This window comes from Echiichthys vipera (genome assembly GCF_963691815.1).
Source record: "Echiichthys vipera genome assembly, chromosome: 9".
NCBI classification, from domain to species: Eukaryota; Metazoa; Chordata; class Actinopteri; order Perciformes; family Trachinidae; genus Echiichthys; species Echiichthys vipera.
The window spans coordinates 5,025,494-5,045,177 of NC_139834.1; the positions used below are offsets into that span (position 1 = coordinate 5,025,494).

Consider the following 19,684-nt stretch of genomic DNA (forward strand, 5'->3'; position numbering starts at 1 on the left):
GTCTCTGTAGTTAGACGTTTTCATCTTCTTCAACCTTGTTTTTCACCCGACATTGTTTGTTTTCATCCGGTTTTGCAGGAGTCAAATGATAGAAATGTCATCCACACGCCCACTCATACGCTGTGAATTGTCCAGACAAAAACCTGCTCTGTTCACACATGGGCTCACTTGGACATTACGTTGACTTTGGACTGGGGAGCTGGCAGAATAAAGTCTGTTAAATGTCCGGTCCAACTGATTCAGAAATGTGCGTTTTGATGTACCTGTATCATTCAGTATACATGTGTCTGTAACCGACGATTGGATAAGTGAAGACAGGGGTGTGGTGTTGGTCACTGAGGGGGTACCTTCCAGTCAATACTCAGGAAAATGTTGTTTAGCATTTATCTCTGAGGCTTTCATTTCCTGTGTTTGACCCACCACCACCGTTTGGGATTTGTTTTGATTGCATTAAAGTCCTGTTTCTAGTAATTAAACTTCAGACAGAACACTTTTGACAAAAAGGTAACTTAGTTTGCAAAAAAAAAAGAGCAGACCAATCGAAACTAGAAAGGGACTCAATTTAAATGAGGTTTGGCAACAACAACAAAAAAGCTTGTTTGTAAGATCTAAGCTAATGATATGAAGGGTCCAAGAAGAGCCAGTTAAAGCCTCCAGCCTGCTTAGACTGGATGTTCTCTGATGAGGAGGCAGGAAAGTCTGCTGGATGGATTTATGAGGGTGAAGGGGCAGTAATGAGCTAAGCTAGCGGATGGGGCCGAGCTAATGGGCAGCTCTCCACTCAGCACTTTATATTCAATTCACATACAGCCGTCAACTGGAGCCCACATAACTGCAAAACTGTCGGCTGCTAGTAAAACAAAGATTACGTTTTTACTGCAGAACAGATTTGATAAATCTGTAGAAATTGAAGACTTGTATGATGTTTTATGAGTTAAAGTTTTAACAATCTATGACTGGTTTTAAAAAGGTTTCAAGTAAATAAGAAAGTCAACCAACAGATCCAATCCATTCATTGGCCCTCATTTATCAAACGAACGTACGGCAGAAAAACAAGCGTACGACCATTTCCTGGCATTTATCAATTTGGACGTGAGCGGGAGCTACGATCAAATCTCACGTCTGGTCTGATATCGTGTACGAAAATTTCAGCCTGTGGATTTGTGGTGCAGCACAGCAAAATCTGGCTGAAAATAACGAACAAACCTCAGCTGTCATGAAGCATAAGCAGTCACATATTAAGAACAGATCAAAACCGATTCTTAAAACGAATAAAAAAAATAAAGATTGTGGTTGGAGCGATTGATTGTACTCATGTGCGTCTGAAGGCACCATCCATGACTGATTACGCATTCATCAATTGCAAAAACTACCACTCGATAAATGTACAGGTGATTTGTGATGCCAAGCTATCGCTTTTAAACGTGGTGGCCAGGTGGCCGGGGACACACACGATTCTTTTATATTTCAAAACAGCTCGGCTCCAGCCCCCCGCGACCCCGACAGGGACAAGCTGTTGAAGATGAATGAATGAAAAGGAATGCGCACTGCAGAGCCAAAGTCCTCTCCTCGGTTCGTGGCTACCCTCGATAAATTGCATTAAATCAAACAAGGTATCAGATGATTAACATCTTGGTATGGTTCTTCTAGGTGACAGAGGTTATCCTCTTACGGAATACCTAATAACCCTGCTGACAAACCCCGCTACAGAGCAGGAGCCCAGGTTCAGCAGTGCGCACACACGCAGCGCTGCTTCGGGTTGACTGCCTCCGTTATTCTTTTCCATACAGCGTTTTTACGGGCCCCTTTTATTCCACTCTTAAGACTGCCAAAAAGCACATCTTTATTTTGCTCCATGTCGGATGTCAGGATGCCGATCTCTGTGTCGGAAAAGTTTCTTTTCGTACCAGAGTTTCTCCTCTCCATGTTTGACCTCAGTGGGTGAGGCCTCCGAACCAGGAATATTTAAGGGCGTAACATGTTAATGACGATCAAATTCAGCCGCTGCTTTTATCAAGGCCCGCTCATTCGTACGCTGAGATTGGTCAGATACGAATGTTTCATAAATCACACGTGGGTCCTGTCCTACGACCAATTCTGCGCTCAGATCTGCGCCCGTTTTCACGCAAGATTGATAAATGAGGCCCATTATCTCTATATCATCATTAATCAGGCCCGGAGTGGCTAATCGGGAGGACCGGGACAATTCCCGGTGGGCCGGTCTGACTTTTGGGCCGCAAGTGCCGGTGTTCAATTATTAGTTTTATTTATTTTGTGCCGGTGTTCAGTCATGGCACTGAGTGGAGTGGATATCACGTGTATGCTGTTACCGCTGTCGCTGGTCATATCAGGGAGCTGGCGGTCTGTTAGATCATGCCAAGGAAACTGGGATGCGGACGCAGGTTAAGGGCACGCCCACCAACACGAAACAGACGCAGACGCAGCCTGATGTAACGTACGTGTCGTGCACTAGTCCGCACACTTCATAAATTTATTTTCTGCGACCTCAGCTCAGACTTAAGCGGGTATGCTCGGTCGAAATCTCTGTGCTTTGTGTCATAGTGGCGCTTCACATTGCCACTTTTAATGAGAGCTACAGTCTCGAAATTCATAAAAAACAGACTCAGGAGCACTTTGACTGAGAAGAAACTTGAGGCATTCATGCTCATGTGCACTGAGAAAGAAATTCTCATGTCTTTGCACAATGATACTGTAATAAACAAAGTCGCAGAGACCAGTGCACTGCTCAGGCGTTTATTAATGTTTTAGGGTTGGCCATGTTTCTTTGACACTATTCTTGTGCAGAGGAAAAACTGATAATGGCATCTTTAGAAAGTTATGTTTTACTGTGAATAACAAACTTGTGCAATACTTATTTTATTCTTTGTTCATGTTTAAATCTAAATGTTTGTGAAATCTAAGTTCTGATTATGTTATTACAGATTATTACCTTTTATTATTTTTTCAAATTTAATATGTAATATTTTATTTATTCTTTTTATAATTTGTTGAAAAGGATGTTGTGTTGCATAGAATAATGGTGGAGATGTGCACTCATGTTGAAATAAATCCCCATTGTGAAGCAACCATTACTTCCACTGAATTGGAATTATTTTAGAAAAAATACACGGAATTACAAGGCTTTAGAGAACAGTGCGCTATTGTATGCTTAACATGTAATGTGTAAAGTTATAATTACATTATTTTAATATAATAGGTTGTGATCTAAAGTGGGCCGGTCTGAGGTATGAAACTCCAGGGCTGGAAATGAGTCCCACTCCGGCCCTGTCATTAATATATGTATTATCTACAGCAGGGCTGCCCAACCCTGCTCCTGAAGGGCCACTGTCCTACATGTTTTAGGTTTCTCTCTGCTCTAACACACCTGAATCTAATGATGTGCTTGTCATCAAGCAACTGAAGCTTGTTACAGGTTTAAAAATCTTTAGACTCAAGTGTGTTAAAGCAGGGAGAAACCTAAAACATGCAGGACAGTAGCCAGTAGCAGGATTGGACAGCCCTGATCGATAGCTTATACAGTCTGGAGCCTGTCTGAGCTCCAACCCTCACTTCTATAAATTACAATAAATATCACTAAACGCTTTTGCCTATTCATTTTTGAGGGAACATGCTGCCTGGATTATGTTCAATGGCAGTGTTTATTTGTCTGTTTGTTTTAAATTGTAGGGAGCTAGTCCAGTTGGATGGTGGGGAGCTTGCTCATACTTCCGGTCACACAGATTAATTAGAGCATACTCGCTCATGGCATTAGTACTGTGCCCAAGCACGATTCACACATAAAGTCTTGATCGTTTGACCAGTAGGAGTAGCCTTGTGAGACCATCCTGATCTAGCAAGCTCCATTTTATTTTTCTCATTGGTTTTGAGGCGGATTTAAGTGACGAAACGAGAAGCGACTGTTCAGTGTAAACAACATGGCAGCTTCCAAGGATTAGATGAGCGCAGCTACGGAGCAAGCCGCTCGCTAACACGTTTTACTCTTGGATCCTTCTGTTAGAATATGGAGTGGGCACCTGAAATTGTGCCTTTTTTTCTAAATTTCTGAACAGTTGCATATTGCGTCAGAGCATCTGCTATAGAGTGAAAGACAAAAACAAAAATCCCCAACATGATTCACACTTTCCCTCCCAACAACCCATGTCAGACATAGTCACAGTAAACTACCAGGTAATTAACTAACATATAAGATAAGTAGATAATTAAGATACAAGAGACAAAATAAAGTAAAGAACTGTAAATAATAGTTACAGTGAATAAAGTAATTAAAGAAAAAAAAAGGGGGGGGGGTTCTCTCCTCCAAGTATTAGGAAGCATCCTCGGCATCATCAGGAGTTACAGTAAGACTGTTAATAATAAAAGCCAACAGTTTTGTGGAATGCTGTCAAAGATCCCCTCTGTAAAAACCTTAACTTCTCTAACCTTAGACATTTTGTAATTTCACGTTTCCAACTGTTATGAGTCGGTGGAGAAACATGTTTCCATTTAAGGAGAATGGTACGTCTGGTGAGCAGGGTGGTAAAGGCCACGACACGTTGTGTAGTGATGGGCAGATTTTTAGACGGAGGGAGCCCAAAAAGAGCAGTCAGGGGATCGGGTTCAAAATCTGTGTTAAGAGCCTGTTTGAGGGTTTGAAATTGGGCCTTTGATCTGTAAATTCATGTTACACAAACGGCAAATATCCTTTACCCACATGTTGTTTCCTTTCTGAGCTTTGCCTCAACGCTGTTAGTACGTCATACACTTCGTTGATCTGATTGGGTGATTTGGCCCAACCAGTATTTTCGCCTCTTCCCAAAAGATCCCAGAGTTCCCAGATGAATATGCTGAGCAAATGAGAATCAATCTATCTGGAGGAGTCAGGTTACAGTAGGAGTGCAACAGGCCGCGTTCCGGATAAAAGAGATAGAAAAAAAACCTTTGAATATCAAAGCGACTAACTTAAAGAAGAAGGAAATAAATGTAAACACTATAGTGCCTACAGGCCAGTCTTCGGTTGGTTTAGGAGTTTCATTGTACCGTCCATTGTACAGTTTTGTGTGTTCTTGTGTTTTTCATTGTGTGTCTGGAAATCATCAAATTGTGGCCATGCCTGGTCCCTAGCTCTGGTCATGGAGGTGCAGGCACGCTGGGGTAGTGTCGAAGTATGTTCCTCTGTTGAATAATGTTTCCCTCCTGGCAAAATGACAGCACTCTTATTAAGGTTTGGGGAATAGATTTTGATTCACAAGGTAGGGAATATACAACAAGACACAGCAACGGCGACTGTATGGCCGGTAGCCTTGTGTCCCCCTCTTATGCTGGAGCTATAGTAACTAGCCTCCACTCAGCCTTTTGTTGAACAGTTTGTAAAAGGACACAGAGTTGCATGTCCCTAGGCTAAATTTCTGTTGGAGCGAGCCGTTAAAATTGCAACGTTTCTGTCCTGAAAATGACCTTTTTCAGTCAGGCTTATTCGGAGAAAGCACTGCTAAAAGCAGGGGAAGCTAATCTAGAGCATCGTGAAGATGTTTCTGCCTGGTTCTGAACTGAACAGTTTAGATGACATTTAGTTCTTGTTCATGTGAAGATAAATGCACCTATTGTCAAATGAATGCAATTTAGTGAAAAATGTCTTTAGCTTTTTCAAAATTCATGTATTTGAGACTACGGTTTATTTGTAGAAACAACATTAATATACCGTATTTTTACAATAAGAATATTTTTGTCTGCAGCATCCTGGGAGTACAACAGACTCTAACGGATGCAAAGTTCCAATGTATTGCGTTCATGATGCGACTCTCCCATCTTTTCTGTCACTCGCCACTGAAAGTTACCAAGCAATTCAAGTTAGGAAAATCATTATCTTAGAAACTGTGTTAGACTGGTGCAGATGTTTTAAGAGTCGCTCTGAAGCTTGGAGTCTGTGTGTATTCACCAAAGTGTATCACAGCAGCGGCAGCACTGATCTGAGACCTCTAATTAGCTCCCTGCGCTCTCAAACTCTAATGACCCTCATTTTTCAGGGAATGTGCAGCTTGTGAGCGATACAAAGACCGAGTGTCAGTTAAGGTGAAGTAGAAAGAAAGGAAATGTGATGAATCCCAGGGGGCACAGTGAATTCACACTGGACTGACCTGATGAGGCCAGATTTCCCTTTAAAAATGTCTCAAAGACAACAGGTCTGATTGGTGTAATGTTTTCAACCATCAAAACTCAGAGGTAAAATTCACCATCGCTCCCCAATTAGCCACACTGAGTTCTGCATACATACACACACACACACACACACACACACACACACACACACACACACACACACACACACACACACACACACACACACACTCTTAGGCACCAAATTTGACTTTAAAAGGTTGTAATTAAAATTAATGATGATGTGTGTTTAATGTGATGGTACGTGATGAAATAAAGTTTTGAGGAAAAAAAGGCACTGCGGTTATTATTCAGCAATTATCAACCCAGTCACCAGAGGGAAAAAAATGCTGCAACCCGTTCTCATTCTCACTACCGACACTTTGTAATGCTCCCTGGTAGCAGTTTTAAACATGTGGTTGACGTTGTAAAATAATAGGCAAAAACTATTAACATTACTCAGGTTTAGGCAACAAAACTACTTGTTAACACGGTGATGACAACTTCCAGGAGTTCTTCAAAAAAAATGCCACCCCTGCAGCACTCTATTGTGTAGTCCTGTGTATTAGACGATCCTGCGCTCACATGGCACGCAATCCAAAATTAGGTTGGAATTATCCAAATTTCAACAATTGAAGCCTGTTGACACATTTTTCCCCCCTAACAGACTCATCCAGCCATATGATGGCCGTCCTCCACAGAGCTGGGTCTGTCTGACGTTCCTGCCTGTTATAGGGAAGGTTTTCGTTGCCACCGTACTCTACGGGGGAATTGTTGGGTCTATGTAAATCATAAATAAGTCATAGAGTGTGGTCTATACCTACTCTGTAATATGTCCTGAGATAACTTTAGTTATGATTTGGCACTATAAATAAAACTGAATTGAATTGAATTGAATTGGACCCTTTTAACGGAATTCCATTGCTAGGCAACAGCCTTGGTCCTTGTTAACTTCCTGTCAGCTGATGTCATTCACATTCACTGCTACAGGAATAAACTAGGACAAATTCAAAATGTTTATGTTTACGTCTTTGTTAAGGTCTATAGGAGCTGTTGCCCTGGCAACTACTTCTTCTTTATTTATCATACATATTTTAGTAAGGACATTTCTTTGGATGACATCTTTTTACTTTTCTATCTTCATATTTGTATTTCTACTTTTATATTAATAAACCACACAAAAATGCAACGTGCTGGCCAGTGAATATTTATTCTGGTGATGTGCTCGGCTCAAAGTCACACAGACTGGGGCTTTTATAGTGAAAGGTAAGAATCACTGACTTACCTGGAATATTTTATCATTTAACAGTGATTTTGCTTTTTGCTTTTCTTTGTCTGTTTCTATTCATTTATTTATACATTTATAGTACTCAAAATAGTTATTTATCACGTCTATGTTTGCACATGCAACATGCACAAAATGTATTTTATTCTTTTATTTAATGACCAAATAAGGAATATCATTGTGCAGTGTAACATCTGTTTTACTGTACAAATGACAATAAATTAATCTTGGACAGAAGGAATCGACCTGGCTCTGGAAAAAAAAACGATGTCGCTTTATTACGTAATATTCAAATTCTGTGTGAAAGTATGTGTGACACCAACACAACTACAGTTTGAAAAAATATATTGAGGAATTATTCACTGGAAATAAACGCCCTGGAGTGTAAAGAAAGGCCTTTTAAAGCGTGAGTGGCTCCAGTGAGGATTTAACCCCTTCACCCTGACAGGCGTGATTAAGAACTTTCTACAAACTTGTATATTTTACTCCAGGGTTGTTTGGACTTTGTTGAAACTGGTCCTTGCATAACACTTTTAATTTCACCATTGTGGTGAGACTGTGACAGCAGCTCTGCTCTGTTTTTCTAAAGTGTGTCAGAGTCGGAGCCTTGATGATCTGGGACCTCTAATTAGCTCCCCTTAGTCTGAAACTCATAATGGGCATCATTTATCAAAAATTGTTCAGACAAATCTGTGTGTTTTTAATATATATGCAGTGAAACAAAAACCCAAACACTGCAACTGAATTAAACAGCACTGAGCCGTTAACAACCATCTGGGGGGGGGGGGGGATCTTAGTCTCTGTTGTTCAAGACCATTTAAATCTGTGAAAAATGTGGGTGTACGGATGTTACAAGCAGCTGTTGTCCAATGAGAAGCTAAACTGTAAAGGTTGAGGCCTGATTCTGGGTGTACAAACCTCAAATATCTCCTGAACTCATGGGTTCAAACTGCAGCCCATCACTCAAATCTGAGACGATTTGTATTCAACCTGAGAATAAAATCTTCAGGATAAGATCAGACGGGATTTTCAGAGTTAGAAAGTTTCTCTAATACGACCTCTTGTCTTGGTTACAGGGCCGATCGGGCCTCTCCATGCAGCCAAATCATGGTAATCTCAGGACCAGTGTGATACTGTGGCTGTGACGCTAAGGTGGTTTGTGAGAGCAGCGATAGCTTCAGATTAACAGACCGGGCTTTATATCTTGTTTCACAGACATTTTGGATTGACCCCTGTTCAGATAAGCCTTGTGCTGCCCCGATGTGGAAACCCAGCGGTTGATTGGTTTATTGAGGGCAGTGAAGCGCAGGCTTGTAATTCACCAAAGAGTTTTAGTGCCTATTCTGCTCAGAGTTTATTGGATCTTTTCAATTAGTATGGTCACTGCTTTAGACAGACCACGCTGCTCTGTGTCTTGTCAGCTTTATGCAGCACTGCCTTGTTACAATCAGACAAAGCACTGTTAAAGGCCCTGATAGGGTGGAGAGCCGCTGGTCCGGGACCAGCTGAGGAAGAAGAGATGAAACTGAGAAATCTCGGCAGACTCAGCACCATATTCTCATCAACAGATTCCTATGTTTTATTAGGAAAAAGCGATGCACAAAAATTATGATAACTTACAAAACGGTGACTGGAAGTGGATTGTGATGGTAATGTTTAAGCAACAAAGGGTGACGGCATGGATGGATAACAGGCCGATGGGCCACTGGGCACAGACACATCAGAGGCCCCCTACTCTGTCTACGTAGGAACAAGACACCCAGATTCAAAGAGTTGACTTTTAGACTTTTTTTTTCTCTTTGTGGTCATTTTACATCCATTTTTTGTTGTGTTTTTAAAGATTTTTTTAGGAGTTTTCAAGCCTTTATTAGATAGGACGGACAGGAAATGGGGTGAGCTCTAACCACTGTTCCACCGGCTGCCCTCATTTATAGTTGTCTTTGTGATTGTTTTGCATCCCTGTGCTTGTTTTGCATCTAGTTTTAGACATGTCGCATCTTTTTGTGATGGTTTTGCATCTAGTTTTAGACATTTTACGTTTCTATGTTGTCATTTTGTATCTCACTGTGATCGTTTTACATCTATTTTAATCATGTTGTCTGCTTCGTCATCATTCGTTGTCTCTTTGTGGTTATTTTGCATCCCCATAGTCTGTCTGTGGTCATTTTTGATTATTTCTGTTTGCGTCTGTTCTTTTAGCATCTGATTCTTCAGCAACATTTTATGAGTCAGGGCCCGTGGGCCTGTGCTCGGTAGTCCCGTTTAGTAATCCATCCATGGGTGACGGTTAGGGTTAAGTACCAAAGCAACTTGGTTAGGATTAGAAAAAAGGCTGTGGTTAGGCTGAGTATTTACAAACCACCAACATCCTCACCAGGGGTCCGTTTCACAAAGCAGGTTCAATAAACTCTGAGTCTAACCCTGAACTCTGAGTTGATCTACTCTGAGATAGGAAACTCTGAGTTTTCGGTTCCAGAACAGCTGATTTGAGTTAGTTTGATCAACTCGGAGTAGTTTCACCTGGAGTTAAGCGCGTGCACCACAAGTATAAAAAGACAGCATCAACGGAGTCCCGATTCGACGAGTCACCATGGCAACGGGGAAGAGGAGGGCTACGCTACAACTGGAATTGGAAATATTAATGTGTTAATACGGGAGTTTGAGCAGGTTTACACCGCTGCAGCAGCAAAAGAGAGGGAGACGGCGCAGGAGAACATTGCTGCTCGGATCAATGCGTACGTTTAAATGTAGTCCTTTGCAATCACAATAATATCACAGGGGAAACTGCTTGAGTGGGAGCCTATTCATTTATTTCATTTAGGTGCATTCCCACAGGGTAGAAGCGCACTTGGCAGCAGCTTAAATTGAAACATTGTTCACCAGGTAAGACCTCGGCACAATCTCATGGGGGTACCTCATTTTGATCATGTTATACATTGTAAAGTAAATATTAAGTAGCTGTTTTGTGTGACTTTTTTTTACTTTCATCCCAACAGGTTCTGATGGTGCTGTCTGCCTGGTGGAGCCCCCTCACGCCACAACAGACCTCGTATCTGTAAGTAGGAAATACTCCAAAGATTTTGTCAAATGGTAGTTTAAATATACTGAAACGTCTCACTCATGTAGGATGAAGAGGAAACTGTTTCTGCTGCCTTTACAGAGGGGGGTCCAGAAAGGCCTACAGAGGTAACATCTTGATATGTTACTGATTATCTTTCCATTTACATTTCTTAACATTCTGGTGGAATATACAGTGACATTTAGCCTACACTGAAATATTAACACATTCTCATCCTTTTCGAACAGGGCATGGCTGGGCAGCAGCGGGAGGGTCCCTCATCTTCCACTGCACAGACACAGTAAGATGGATGTTCAGTAAACACCAGAGATTCATTCTGTGGAATTTATTTGCAACTATATAATATCCTCCTTGTATGTATTCCCAGTTACCAGTCAAAGACATTTATAAAATTCACCTGCTGAAATTTTTTTTAAAAACTGACAAATAAATAAATGCAGACCGACAAATTAGGAGAGCAGACCCATGAATTTAAATACTGGAGCACAAGTTAGAGGTAGGTGCATGGTCGCGAGTGGATTGTGTAAATATTAACTTAACTATTGGAACATTAACTAAACTAGCTCTTGTATTTGCAGGAAATAAAGAAGACCAAATGAAACGTGTATTATGTCTTTATTTGACTGCTGTGGTGGTGGTGACTCAATCACTAAAGTGATGATGGCATATGGTGTCTCTGACTGCTCTGCCGTCCAGCAAAGCTGACAGGTGAATGGGGTCATCTTCAGGGTCTTCAATTTGTAGGGCAGGGTGTTGCTCTCCTCTAATAGTGGCAATATTATGAAGAACAACACATGCCACAATAATAACACAGGCCCTCTCAGGGGTCACCCTGAGGTGAAGTAGGCAATGTAAACGGTCCTATGGTCATCTCAACCCGGGCTCTCGGTCAAAGTTCTGTTGGGGGCCTGGGTCAGGGTAAGGGGTCAGCAGCCTAGGTCGACATGGGTAACCCCTGTCACCCAGCGGATGGCCATCAAACTCTCCTGTAATGTATATTGGATACATTAGAGTATATTAAAAGGAGGGAGACAAGTGAATTATACAGTATTGTGCAAATCTTTAGGCTGAACGCAGCGCATCACACAATATTTGCTGGGACGTAAGAGCATGACTTTGGTTTTTAATGTTGGAAATGTAAGGACGCATTAGGTTGTTTATATAAATGATGGACTGTGACGTGAAACGGTAATTGTCTAATTTATCTATTCACGGTCTGATAATCATCTCCCGACGTATATTTAATTCTCTGCGCAGTAATGCTGCACCTTCATCCACAGGATCATTATCAAAAGGACATGCCATGCAAGTGAAAATATTCACCATCTAATATAACTTCTAATGTAGGCCTACTGACTGATTTTTGCAATGATTTTCTCAGAAAACAGACGGAACTATACTACGCCAAAACTCGCCCGCTGACTGAATGAATGAGGAAATCAAACACCGTGTGGGGCTGAAAGAGGGCGGAGACAGAGAGAAACTCAAGGTTTTCTGAGAAAAACCTGGTCCCGACCAGGTTAGTTTCAGAGAGCATGTTACCATGGTAACTGACCGAGAGGTTAAGTTACCTCTCTTTGTGAAACAGGCTAGAGTTACCCCTCTGTCTCTGGTTTGAGTTACCTCCCTTTGTGAAACAGAAAAGTCAGAGTTTCCCTCATTTCAGGGTTAACAGACTCAGAGTTTTCACTAAACCTGCTTTGTGAAACAGACCCCAGGACACAAACTCTGGTACTCCAGTCGAGAGTCCTTTGTGTCCCATCCACCACTGCAACCTATCTCCCTAGCTTTTAATACGTGAAAAACACACAAATTACATAATTTGTAATTCTCAAAGATATTTCAGTCAAAAGCAACTGGACTTGGTTATTTGTCTAGGAAGACGTGTCACCTCTCATCAAAGAGGCTTCATCAGTTCATGTACGCATCTGACCAGGCTGGGACTGGTCCAACTAACTGGTGTGAGATCCAGGTATTTAACCTCTCACAAGGCCGATGATGTCACTGGAACCCTTTGTGCTCCAAGTGCGGACGACCGTCGTTAGAGTGACAGTCGTTGGTGGGAAGTTGGTTTCGACTTCGTTAGTGCTCTATTGAGTCTTAACGACAGTCATTGGAGTCACAAGAGGCCATTTGTGAACAGTTGTCCTTTGAGGTTAGATTGTTGAATCTCCTGGGAAGGGATGAAAGGGCTGCATTGTAAATTGGTGTCTCAGACCTCCTCCTCTGTTTAGCGATGGTTTCTCCACTTTTACATAGATGGCTTCTTTTACTCCTCTTTCAAACCATCTGTCCTCTCTGTCCAGGATGTGGACATTGTTGTCATCAAAGGAGTGGGCTTACTCCTTGAGATGTGAGTGGACAGTTGAGTCCAGGCCTGAGTAGTTAGCTCTCCTGTGTTGGGCCATGCGTTTATGCAGTGGTTGTTTTGTTTCCCCAATGTAGAGATCTTTGCATTCCTCGTTGCATCGGACAGCATAAACCAGATTGCTTTTGTGGGTGTGTGGTGTTCTGTCCTTGGGATGTACTAGTCTCTGTCTGAGTGTGTTACCGGGTTTGAAATACACAGGGATGCTGTGTCGAAACCAACTGCCCACCAACGACTGTCACTCTAACGACGGTCGTTGGCACTTGGAGCACAAAGGGTTCCAGTGACATCATGACGGCCTTGTGAGAGGTTAAATACCTGGATCTCACACCAGTTAGTTGGACCAGTCCCAGCCTGGTCAGATGCGTACATGAACTGATGAAGCCTCTTGGATGAGAGGTGAAACGTCTTCCTAGACAAATAACCAAGTCCAGTTGCTTTTGACTGAAATTGCTTTGAGGATAATAATGACCTGGACAAATGAGAATATTCACCGGCATAATTTGTTATTGTAATTGTACATTACTGAGCCTGAATTCTGTGTGTAGGGTATTGATACAGTGGCAAGCTTCAGGACGAACTTCCCTGTCACTGAAACAGGAAACTGTAATAACCTTTACTGATGGTTGTCAGAAGTAATGCTGCATAGAAAGTACAGGTAAAAGTAAAGGTACACTTCTAATGACAGCTCCCATTCAGTCCTATGTATACCGCAGGGAGACGCCACCCCGGTGGCGGCTTGTTCACTTCCGGTACTTGCTAGATTTGTCTCTGTAACCATTCATCATTGATCAATGGAAATATTTACCAAATTCTTCAGAGAATTTTACCTTGAGGGTCATTTGCATACCTTTGTTTACCTTGCTGTTGCCTAAATTTATGTCACAGCCATAAAATCAGATAAGAAATGTGTTCCGTCTGATGACACATATAGTTTCAGTGTTTTATTTAGGGCTATTTTCTTTCTGCAGAGTTAATGAAAGTTTGCATGATGGTCTGTGATCTTCTTACTGAAAGCAGCACCATGCATCCAACAGCTTCTCCCGCGGAAGGCAGAAAATCCACCCTTGTTGTCTACAGTGCAGAGAGGAGAAGAAGCCGCAGGAGGAAACAACATTACCCTTTAACCTTTGGCTTCCATGAGACAGCGGACTGTGGTTTTACTGAAGAGCCTTAGAAACATCTGTCTGAATGTGAAGCAGGAAGAAACCCTCGGCAAACGCTTTGTCTTGAGAAATAAAACCTAAAACATGTCGCTGTGAGATACTTTTCTAAAGACTCCTGAGTGCTTTGTCTCACAATCTCTTACCGGTTAATGGAGGGTCATGATTTTGAGTCACAGCGCACTTTAACATTTATTGTCTGGAGGGAGAAGCACAGGAGCAGGAGCAGCACGGAACACAGTGGACGGGATGCAACACCGTCACCAGTTTACATTCATAGTAAAGATAAAAAAGAATCCCCTCGGTGCCAGCGCGAGCAGCGTATAAAATGGTCTTTTCACAGCAGTGTGTGATGTGCTGCAGAGTGCTGCAGCTGCAGAGACGGCGTCGTGTAACCGGCAGAGATTTAAATGACAGGAACCAAAGAGCATTCAGAACCCTGCAGGTCATAATTGTTTGCAGAATTGTCCGTGCGCGCGCGAAATGTCCTGAAAGCATCGCGCCGGTGTCATGGTGTTAAAAGCGCTCGTAGTGATGATGCCTCGCGATTAATTGGCTGATGATGAGGCTAGTTATGATGTAATCTCTCACTCTCTCGCTCCTGCACACAGACCCCCCCTCTCTGCCTCTCTCTCTCTCTCTCTCTCTCTCTCTCTCTCTCTCCCTCTCTCTCTCTCTCTCTCTCTCTCTCTCTCTCGTATCCCCACCTCTTTCTCTGTCTTTCTCTCCTATCCTAACCAACATGGCCGCTAAGTCGGATGGAGCAGCGGTGTCTGTGGAAGATGACAACACGCCCAGGAGCCTCTCGGAGCCGGGGAACCCCGTCGCCCGGCCCCGGTGCAGCGCCGCCGGCGGGAAACCCTACACCCTCCTGGACTGCTGCTGGGTGCTCTGCGCCCTGCTCGTCTTTTTCTCCGACGGCGCGACCGACCTGTGGCTGGCCGCCGACTACTACCTGAGAGGTGACTACTGGTGGTTCGGCTTGACGCTCGTCTTCGTCGTGGTGCCCTCCGCAGTCGTCCAGGTATTAAGTTTCAGGTGGTTCGTGTATGACTACTCGGATCTGAGCTGCGGGGATGGAGCGGCGAGCGGCAGCGGAACCGGCGCGGCGGTGGCGGCGGCAGGCGCGGCGGGCGACAACACTTTAAGCACCAAGGACAGCGACCAGCGCGGTGGGAGCGCGGCGGCGGGGAACGCCGCGAATGCTACCCCGGTTTACACGTCCTCTGCCCTGCCTGCGACGGCAGGGAGAGTCGGGGGCCCCCGGAGGTGCTGCACCGTCTGCATGTGGGTCTTTCAAACCGTGCTTCACGTCCTGCAGCTGGGGCAAGTGTGGAGGTAGGAGGACCTGCTGGGGTGATGTTGGGAACAAGAGGAGTGTGCGTGAGCGCGTGTGTGCATACGTGCTGGTGTATGTTTAATACGTGCACATGTGAGCTATAGTGTTGGACGTGTTTGTGTGAGTGTGTGCGTGCGTGCTCGTATGTGTGCGCGCGCGCGTATCCCCCGAAATATCACCTGTCCTTCTCATCCACTGGTGACAGAAATGTGCAGAAATAGAGCAGGAAAGAGTCCGATTCTTTTGCCACAGGGCTGAATTTGTAGCATCCACTCTCACACAACACTTACAGCAGAAATAGTACAAGTAAGAATTCTCTCCCAGGAGGCTTTTCGTCCATCTGCCCGTCTTGTCCTGACTGTGACAGGATGTGGAGGGTCGCTTCCAGCCTCCTGAGCCCTAACATACAGTGTCTTTCTCTGGTTCCTGTGTCGGTCCTGGGTTGGACACACAGGAATCTCATCAAAGCCTCGTCTGGCTGCTTGTCATGTTGTTGAGTTTGAAACTGAATCTTTTTCCTCCTCCACACTCAGTGAGATGATCAAATGTAAAATGAGAGAATGCATGGGCTAAATCTTTAGAGCAACACATCCAAACTAATGTCCTTTCCTGTGCTTTGAACTATCCCCTGTTAGATATCTGCTTTGCTTTGATTAAAAATTCTGCAGAGCCATGTTCACTTGATGTGAGACAACGCGTTGACTTTTTCAAACACTGGGAAGCATAATTAACATCGTGATACTGCGGGTTCACATCATCAGGTTGTCAGTTCATACACACATGATATACAGTAAGAAGACAGTCTACATGAAGTCTGAAAGGCAATTAAAATCTCCCCCTTAAGCAATAACGTCAGTAATGGGAGTTCCAACTTGATGTACAAAAAAGTTCAATAATATAATTTAGTTTTTCATGAGGCACTGGAGCTGTAGTCTAGTCCACTTTAGTCAAGTCTGGAGACCTCAAGGCAAATGGGGATCAAGACCAAATGACTGGCAGTCAACTGTAATATAAGTTTAGTCCGACGTTTGTGATTGGAACAATACTTTTTGTAAATGTTTCATTATTTCCTGAAGCCTCTGAGGAATGTATACTACATATATACTGTAGAAATTATGATTATATTAGAAGTACAATGTGACAAGCTACCAGTGTTGGAAAATAACCAATTTAATTTACTCAAGTACTGCCTTTGTTTGTTTGACTATCGATTATGTTCTTGATTAATCGATTAGTTGTTTGGACTATAAAAGGTCGAAAAATTGTGAAAAATGTCACAATTATCAAAATATTTGGCAATTTATTTTATAGCTAATCAATTAATCTTCAAGTAGAAGTTTGAGATTCTTCTATTTTACTTGAGTATTTCCCTTTCTCTGCTACTTTGTACTTCTACTCATGTCAGAGGACAATATTGTACTTTTTACTCCACTACATTTATTTCATATTTACAGTTAACATAAAATATGAATGAGCATCTTATAAAATGCAGCGCATTGTTAAAGATTAAACCAGTGGTTCCTAACAAGTTTTGGCTTGTGCAGTGTCTTGTTCAGGGCATATAATCTAATGTATCAGTCAGGGGTTCATTTTCAGCACAATAAGTACTTTTTACATGACACTGATAACACAAATGTATTTTTACGTAAGTGCAGGACTCTAACTTGTGATGTAATATTTTAAAACCATGGTAATCTTATTAATCTTATTCCCATCCTAAAGGGACAGTTCCCCCCCAAAGTCAAAAAAACATATTTTACCTCTTTCCTTAGGTTCTGTTTATCAATCTAGAACTACAGCTGCCAATTGTCTAACCAGTGCTCTTTGAGCGCCACAAGCCAAGTGACATCATGTTCCATTAAACCGATGAGACCGTCCTGATCTCGCAAGCTCCATTGTGTTTTTTTTTTTTTTTAAGATGATTTTTTTGGCAGTTTTCAAGCCCTTATAATATAGGACAGACAGGAAATAGGGTGAGAGAGAGAGGGGGAGACACGCAGCAAAGGGCCGTAGGTTTGACCCCGACCTGCGGCCACTGCCTTGAGGACCTTCGGCCTCATGGGGCGACTGCTCTAACCACTGTGCAACTGGTCGCACCATTCCATTGTATTTTACTCTCAGATCAGCCTGGTAACGTGCGTCAGAGAAAATTTGGAGAAGTTTGCCCAGCGACCGAACCAATCAGTGTTGGTTTTGAGGCAGATTTAAGTGTGACGATACAAGAAGCGACTGTTGGTGGCTTCCACGGATGAGATGAGCGCAGCTATCGAGCAAGCCCCTCACTTATACTTTTTTCTCTTTGATCCTTCTGTTGGAATATGGACCGGGCACCTAAAATTGTACCTTTTATCTGTAAATTCACGTTACACAAATGGCAAATATCCTTCACCGACATGTTGTGTTGATCTCATTGGTTGATTTATACCATACGATGATGATAAATAGATGGTTTATCCAATCAGCAACCAGTATTTCCGCCCCTTTCCAAAAGATCTCCAAAAGAGTGTTCCCAGATGGATATGCTGAGACAGTTAGAATCAATTCATCTGGAGGAGTCAGGTTAATAAACCACAGCAAAGCCAGACATTTCCAACACTTGCCAATGGCACTACAGGTAAGAGGAAAAATATGTATTTTCGATTTTGAGGGGGATTGTGTTTTTTAAGTAAAGTTTCTCCCACCATTGTGAGCTATCTATGAAAGCAATTCTTTCTGCACATTTAATGCATCACGTGTACTTACTGTACCTGTACTGTAGTTTTGATGAATTTTTGTTGCCTGACTCAAAGCAAAGAAAGCCTCTCTAGTCTGGTAGGAGAGCAGCCGCTACTGCTAGGCAGAAAAACAGAAAAGAAAAAAGCCAGCTGGACTTGGTGAAGACCAGAGACTAAAACAAGCCAAGAGTAAAAACACCTACAAAAATGAGAAGTCTGAGATAATAGAACAAAGAAAGACACAAGATCCACCAGACTTGAGTAATGCAGTGCTACTCAATAGTCACCAAGTTTCAGATGTATGTTGGACCCTGCAGCACCAATAATGAAATAGCTTTTATAGAATATGATATTTTCCAGCGTCAGTTCAGCAGGAAGCTTTCATTTCCTGCTTGTTTGTGTTAAAAGCTGTTGGAGGAAGTCTTGTGTTTCATCTTTGAGGAAAACAGAACCTGATTCAAAAAAAATCTTTTGGACTTTTTGTGGTTTCAACCTTCTTTTTAACAGGGAGGTTAAAGCTCAAACTCAGTGGAGCAAAAACTCGATAAGTGCCTTGCTCAAAGACATTTAATGAACAAAAGTTGGCTTGATAGGATAAAACTACTCTGGTTAGGACTGTAATGACTTTTACCTCTCTGAGAATTAACTTTGCAGGGTGAGTAAATGAAGTGTCCTTCAACACTTTACCTTTGTACACACTTTGCCTGTGTGAACAGTGTATAGATACGTAATAAATACCAATAACAGGCTGCTTGAGCATTCAAACATTGAATATAATTAGAATGTAAAAATAATAATGGAATGGTATTGAAATTGGATTATAGAGGAATATTGACAGCACTGCAGATGACCTATGACCTCTCGGTGACAGTAGAAGGAAAACACTTTTCTAAAAAGGATGTTACATCAACTTATCCAGAAATAGAGCGTATGGGAATTCACATGTGTATAATTAAATGCAGACTCAGTAATGAACTGCATTCATGAACAACAATGAGATCCTTGGAGCTGGAGAACCACAGTGAGTTGGTTTTATTGTGATAGTTGCTTCCGGGAGAGTTACGCAATGTTCAGTGTAACTTGGATTTGAGTCAAACCATAGACTGTATAAAAAAGGACGTAGCCTCTCCACCGAGGTCCGTTCTCTCAATTGGATCCAATCGTCCTCGCCTACAGGAGTCGCTATCTTATCAGACTTTTACTCCGCCTCATTTCCTCTTGCCAAAGAAGAGCATGTATGTGACGTTGGGGGGAGGGAGATACGTCCATCTGGGTGACGTTTACCTCCGAGGATAAGTGAGGGCAAGAGGCTAGCTGTCACTCAAGAGGCCACGCCCCTATTTAGTTATAAACTTTAACCTCCAATAAAATAAAAACTAGTCTGGTACAATAAAGATCACCCCCCTCAGTGTTGCCATGGAGATATGACCTAAACATACGAATATTTTTTGTACCAGGCCATAAACAGGTTTAATGATGCTGTGAAATTGGCCTGTTTAACATTTGCCCTTCCTGATTGGATCAACCAGGAAGTGGCTATGGTGGGGGCTTGATCTGACTCCAGTTTTAAATTTGATGAGCTG

At 42.5% G+C, this 19,684-nt stretch overlaps 1 protein-coding gene across 1 annotated transcript in view; it reads left to right on the forward strand.

Annotated features, from left to right (window-relative positions):
- Positions 1–14,790: 14,790 nt before the first annotated feature.
- LOC310951385 (XK-related protein 7-like) overlaps positions 14,791–19,684 on the forward strand; it is a gene marked incomplete at both ends in the record, with an annotated part of 85,598 nt that continues 80,704 nt past the window's right edge. The window contains one exon of the mRNA XM_083919584.1: positions 14,791–15,386. Coding sequence (XP_083775710.1) covers positions 14,791–15,386 — 596 coding nt within the window. The remainder of the gene's footprint in view (positions 15,387–19,684) is intronic.